This window comes from Aptenodytes forsteri, unplaced genomic scaffold (genome assembly GCF_000699145.1).
Source record: "Aptenodytes forsteri isolate BGI_AS27 unplaced genomic scaffold, ASM69914v1 Scaffold349, whole genome shotgun sequence".
NCBI lineage: Eukaryota > Metazoa > Chordata > Aves > Sphenisciformes > Spheniscidae > Aptenodytes > Aptenodytes forsteri.
Window position 1 is genome coordinate 5,408,321 of NW_008794452.1, and position 5,951 is coordinate 5,414,271.

At 50.9% G+C, this 5,951-nt stretch overlaps 1 protein-coding gene and 1 long non-coding RNA gene across 2 annotated transcripts; one reads left to right on the forward strand and one right to left on the reverse strand.

The window, feature by feature from the left end:
- The first annotated feature begins 1,326 nt into the window (after nt 1-1,326).
- Nucleotides 1,327-5,945, forward strand: ANAPC16 (anaphase promoting complex subunit 16). Its single transcript, XM_009290562.2, has 3 exons — nt 1,327-1,497; nt 3,740-3,814; nt 5,702-5,945. Exons 1-3 carry the CDS (start codon nt 1,356-1,358, stop codon nt 5,815-5,817), a joined length of 333 nt encoding a protein of 110 aa, XP_009288837.1. The 5' UTR covers nt 1,327-1,355; the 3' UTR covers nt 5,818-5,945.
- On the reverse strand, nt 2,945-3,733 carry LOC103908222. The gene is made up of 2 exons (XR_658148.2): nt 3,428-3,733; nt 2,945-3,375 (listed from the first exon to the last, which is right to left on the reverse strand). It is a non-coding gene; the product is annotated as an uncharacterized LOC103908222 (long non-coding RNA).
- Nucleotides 5,946-5,951: the final 6 nt, after the last annotated feature.

Here is a 5,951-nt window from a genome sequence, read left to right on the forward strand (position 1 = left end):
TTTGTCTCAGCCTATTTAAAATAAAGACCCTGCTGCTATACCTAGGAGCCCGCCGGGCTAGCGAGCCCGGGTTGGCGGCGTTTCAGTGCAAAGCGTCATCTCGCTTCCCTCACGAGCGGGGAGCTGGGCCTGCCCAGGTTTGTTGAAGAAGGTGTTGCTGGACGTATCGTAGCCATATTAAAGGTTTCTTTTATCCAGGCATTTTCCTTCGCAGCCTGTAAGCCCCCAGCCTCCTGCGAGCTGCTGTTTCGTATTATACGCGGTAAATGAAACAACCTTGAGCTTAACTATGAATGGACACACAATTCCTAGTTGCGACAGCCTTTTAAGAACCCATGTTCTCCACTAAAACCTTGAGTGCTTTCCAAAGGTACTGTCTGCATAGCCTGAAGAGTCTGCAGAAGTGTATTAAATAGGTAGGATAATAGATATGTATTAAATGGTCGGGATAATTGGGAAGTGCTTATAAGCGGTTTGGAGGTGTAGCAAGTGCTGTCACTTATAAGTGCCAAGTGACAGCTTTTTTACTATCAGTCAGGTATGTGAGAAGTTTTAAGTACTCCGTCATGACAAATGTACAGCCAATACCTCTTAAAAACAAGGCTGAGAAAAGGGTATGCAAGAGGCGACCGGGTTGGTGCTGTACAGGCAGATGGATGCTCAGCCCTTGCTGTTTTAGGTCAAATGCAGTATTTTAAAAGCAGAAGCACATCTGGAGCATCGCAGAGACAGTTGCTGCAAATTAGGCACAGCATGGCTTCGTGCAGGACGTGGCACTGGAACTGGCAGTCCTGCGGGCTTCCAGGTTTTATGAGGCAGCAGGACTTTTTCCACGTTCGTACTCCTGGAAACAAGGAAAAAAAAAAAAAAGAAAAAAAAAAAAAGTTTTTTTATGACCCTGGGGAGCAGGAAAAGTGCCAGGCAGCTGAAGGCCAGTGAATTCAGGCAAGCGACCTGTGCCAGGTTATTTTTATGCACACTCCGATCGTCCCGCTGAATTCCCAGGCCCCCTTGTCCGAGGGGTCAGAGCATGGGTTACCTTCAGTTTCTGGGTGCCACCGCGTGGTGCAACAGCTAACTGCACCCATCCCCACAGCGGGTGCAGGCAGCAGGCGCGGGCAGCCTCTCCCACGCATGCAGGGCAGCCTGGAACCACCAGCGCTTTGAGGCTGCGGAGCCACAGAGCGGGGGCGGCCGCCCAGAGCTGTGCTCGCTGGCTCTTCCTGGACCTCGCTGCCTTCATCTGCCGTCAGATACATGCGCGGTCACTGGCTTTGTGCCCTGGGAAACTCCGAGACGCCCTTCCTAACTCCGCTTTGCTCCCTTTTTGTTCTTCCAGACTGGGACGGGGTGAAATGGCAGCCTCTTCCTCATCCTCTTCAGCCGGCGGAGTCAGTGGCAGCTCTGTAACAGGATCAGGGTTCAGCGTTTCGGACCTGGCGCCGCCCCGAAAAGCCCTCTTCACTTATCCCAAAGGAGCTGGGGAGATGCTGGAAGGTGATTGCTCCTGCCCTTCTCCTCCCCCGCTCCTCCTGGTGCGCAGGCAGCCCTGCAGGGGAGTTGCCGAGCTTGGCACCCCGCTGCCTTTTTGGACTTTAGCTGGCAAAAGCTGGAGGGAGGGAGGAAGGAAGCACCAGGGCTCGGGTAGGTCCCAAGCAGCCCCAGCTCTCCCACCAGCTGTTCATGAGGAAGTGATTTTTCTGGCAGTCACCTGTTTTTTAGCTCCATGACAACACTTCAGATGAGGAAGCGATCTACCTGAAAGAGAACATGACGGTGTTAATTGCTCATTGTTAGCTAATCCTTTGATGTCGGGCAGGAATTACTGTAAAGATAGCTGAGGCAGGAGTATTTTTCTTGGCAAAACGCGTCCTGGGGTTGGATTTGACTGGGCTAGTACAGGAGGCAGCTTGTATCCCTGCTGGCCAGGAAACGTAAGGCTTGCTTTTGCCCTTGACCCAAGTTAAAACCTTTGCTGCAGAGGTCTGCGAGGGGATAAATCAGGACTAGACCTCTCCTTTAATCCTTCAAGTTTTCCCCTTTTGGGCTCACTCTTGTCAGGGCGTTTCTCCAGGGCCGGGGCCAGGAGAGGGCCGGGGCTCTGATCCAGCATGGCATCTTGCGTTTGGGTGCCCGAGCCCTGCCACCCACTTCGTCAGGGTTGCCTGAAGGAGGACCCAGGCATGTCGCAGCTGCATGTCCCTGCCCCTGCTCTGGGTGAGGGAGGAAGGGCAGGTCCTCCAGATGACAGGGTTAAGCCAAGGTCTGTCTGTCTGTCCGTCTGCTCCTCTTGAACTTCCTGTGTCACCATGCCGAACACTTGACTGCATGAGCCTGAGGTTCATTGGGGTGGCCCTGCAGCTCAGAAGTGACTGCATTCCGGTAGAGACGAACACGGCAGCGCAGGGCAGCTGGGAACTGATCGCTATGTCGTTTAAGGACTGGTTTTATTACACATTAGAGCCCATATGCCAGTCTATTGAAGTAATTATGACTAAAGCCTTGCTCATAGAACTTAACGAGCCCTCAAAACAAATTAAAATAATGAAGCACTTCGTGTTACCAAATAGACACACAAAATAGTTCCTCCCAAGAGCCACTCGGCAGGACGGCTGGGCTGGGGAGTCGGAGGAGAGGAAAGGGTATGTTTGGAAATAGCACGGGGCAGCACCAACACACAGCATTTCAACAGCTTGTGAGAGGATGCTCTGAGCACGGCAGAACTCCGACTCTTCCCTCTTACCTGGGGTTCAGCTTCGGATTAGATTTTCCAGGGCCAGGGGTCTGTTGCTACCCTTAGTCTTTAAAATTGCTTCTCTTCCTCGTTTTTACGGCATGGAGCTTTTACTTGATTTGCTTTGGGCTGACCTGTTTACCAGTACCACAGCAGTTTGCCTGCTCTGGGTGACAGCAACAACTAAACACTGTCCCTGTCGCAGGAAGCTTTAAGTTAGCTTTTTAATTTCTGAGATAAAAGGTGATACATCCATTCTTTCATCAGGCAGGTGCTAGTGGGGTAGCTGCATACCAGTTTCCCCTTCAAAATCCCCACTAACTGACTGATTTTTATTGTTACTTTAACTATCTCGCATGTTTTTAAATAAACCCGTAGGTTTTTTGGGGTTTTTTTAGAAGGGAGTAGTATAAACTATGTCAGTACTTGGCACACAATTAGCTACGTATTCCAGATTGCTTTATTTCTGAGACAGTTGTGTGATCAGTTACTGATTTAGATGGCAAGATACACATTACTTGAAATCCTTTATGCGGGGTTATAGTCTAAGCCTGTGGGAAATCATAAAGCATTATAAGGACACAAGCGTCTGAGCCCCGAGGGAGTCGGAGACTGCCATAATATTATTCTCCTTAGCTTACCTTTATTTAAAATGGACTAAAATTGAAATTGAGAGGGGATGTAACAGCTTACCTTTATTTAAAATGGACTAAAATTGCTTGACAGAGGGGATGTAACAGAATATGAGCCGGGATGTCTCCCAGGTAGCACAGCCGTTCCCCAGCGGCACCGGGAGCCAGCCAAAGCCCCGCACAGGATTTGAGCGCGGGGCTGTACGGGCCAGAAACCGGAGCGCTGCGCACTCGGCGCAGGGCAAAGTGTCAGAACGAGGCAAGTGGGGAAACCCACACCTCAAACATAAAAATAGAAGGTCGGCGGCACTGAGTTAAGGCTGCTCAGTCTTAAAACTCTCAGATTAAACCACCTCCCTTTTTCTGTTTACAGATGGCTCCGAAAGATTCCTCTGTGAATCTGTCTTCAGCTATCAGGTTGCATCTACATTAAAGCAAGTGAAACACGGTAAGCACCGAAGCGCCCTCTATTTTAACTGCATGTTGATCGGGGAAGATGGCAGGGGAGCGCAGAGAAAAGGCTGACATGTTCTCGGGTGCCGACCACAAAAAAGCAGAATAGCCTTTTATGTTGGCGAATTAACGCTAAGTCAGACCATCATTGAGTCCTTTTGCAAGCTCTATGCAAAGCGATGGGAACCCACACAGCCTGGGTGGGAACAGGCTGTGCCTTTCGAAGCTTGTTTTTCCATCGCTGTGAGCCGCGCTGCCTTGACAAGAGGTGAGGCCAGAAGAGGAGGTTATGGGCAGGAAACGCCCACGCTCTGATCTTGGCCCAGCGCTGACTGTCTCTCTGGCCTCAGGCAAAGAGACACTTGATTCCACCTTTGTTTCTCTGCTGAGCCCTAATGACACTGGCAGGGTCAAGCGAGGTTTCCAAAGGTGCTCGAGGTTTCCAGAGGTGCTCAGGAGACGAACATGCAGGTGCCTGGCGTGGCATGACGGGGCTGACTCCACTCCCTACCTCCCCAAGAAAGAGCCTTATGTCTTGTTTGAACTTCTGCTTCCCTCCTGGGGCCTTCGCCGGCTGCCCAGGTGCCTGTGACTGAACGATGGGCTTGACTGCATGGCAGCTTTCGTTCTCAAGATGTTGGGCAGAGCTCAGCACCAGATCGTGTCTGCTGCTTGAGGGTCACATCCTTTCTGGTCCCCACCTCTTGTCAGCTAGAATGGGTACTTCCACGTGTTGTCTCAGACCGGAGCGGTTTCCTGTCCTCTGCCGGCAAGGGTTGTCAGGAGGAGGTCTGCAGGCGTGCAGCAGCTTGCAAGGCCGTGATCCTGTATTTCTGAACCGAAAAGCGAAGCCGAACTTCAGAGCCATTTTTTCCACAGCTCCGGCGCTACTGCGGCTGTAGCTACCGGGGCTGCTGCACGGACGGGCACCCTGATAAGCACCAGCCTTTGAAACTGGTTTGTGGAGCACCGGTCGCCTCCCTGTAAGAAAGGGGAAAGGCTTAAAAAAAGATCGAGGTCATCGTTTTTTGGCTTGTTTGTTTGACAGTTCCCAAAAGCACTCAGTTGCGGGAGGTGGAGTGAGAACAGTCCGTCTTAAAAGCACTCGCTGCCGCAGTCAGCATAAATCATGCGCATTTTATGTTATGCCTCTTGCTAGTAAGTCGGCTCGTAGTGGGCCGTTTTTCCAAGAGGCCGCTGCGCTGTTAAACTTCCAGCAGAGCCAAGAGAAGAACGGCTGTTCTCATCTCGGCACCACTGCAGCTAATTTAATTGAAAATGGAGCCTGCGTGCCCAATGTACAACCAGTTTTAAATAAAGCTGAGAGGAACAAGTTGTCTTGGGGATCCCCAGGGAGGCAGCCCATCTCTCCGCGGGGACCTTCGTGTCATTAGCATGCTCTGATTGCAGAGCCTTTCTGCTACAGTCATCCAGGTCCTCCTCAAAGGACCTTCATTAAAACGAGGAGTTCCTCACGCTGTACCCAGCTCTACCGTGGGCTGACCAAGCTCTCTGAACTTCTCTGTTCTTTTGCACTATAAATATTTATGCTAAAGAAATGAGCTTCATCCTGTTTTCACCCCCATACGCTAATCAGCCTTGTGTTTCCCTGTTAGGACTTGAATTTACACAGCACGGGCAGGGATGGGTAAATACACATTCAGCGCTGGACGAGGCAGAAAAGCCTGTCCCTGCTTTCTCCTGTGATCTGGCGAGGTCTCGCCGTTTGCACAGGGCGTCGTGTAGAGTGGGTTTGTATTCAGATCAGCTCGGTGGGTTTTATTCTACTCTGTTCCCCATTGACAGCTGGGAATTTGCATCTAATTGAAAGGTTTAATTGCGCTGTCATTGCAAACCACAGTTACCTTTGAACTTCTCGCAGATCAACAAGTCGCGCGGATGGAAAAACTAGCCGGTCTGGTGGAAGAGCTGGAGGCAGATGAGTGGAGGTACAAGCCAATAGAGCAGCTCCTGGGATTCACTCCCTCCTCAGGCTGAGCTTGTCTGGATCGCTGCTGTCAGGGAGCAGAAGAAAAACATTCTCCGGCCTGGCTTCAAAACACACCCCCACTTATCAGGATGCTGACAGCTGCATGGGCAGGACTGGGCTTTTTTTTTTTTTTTAATTTTTT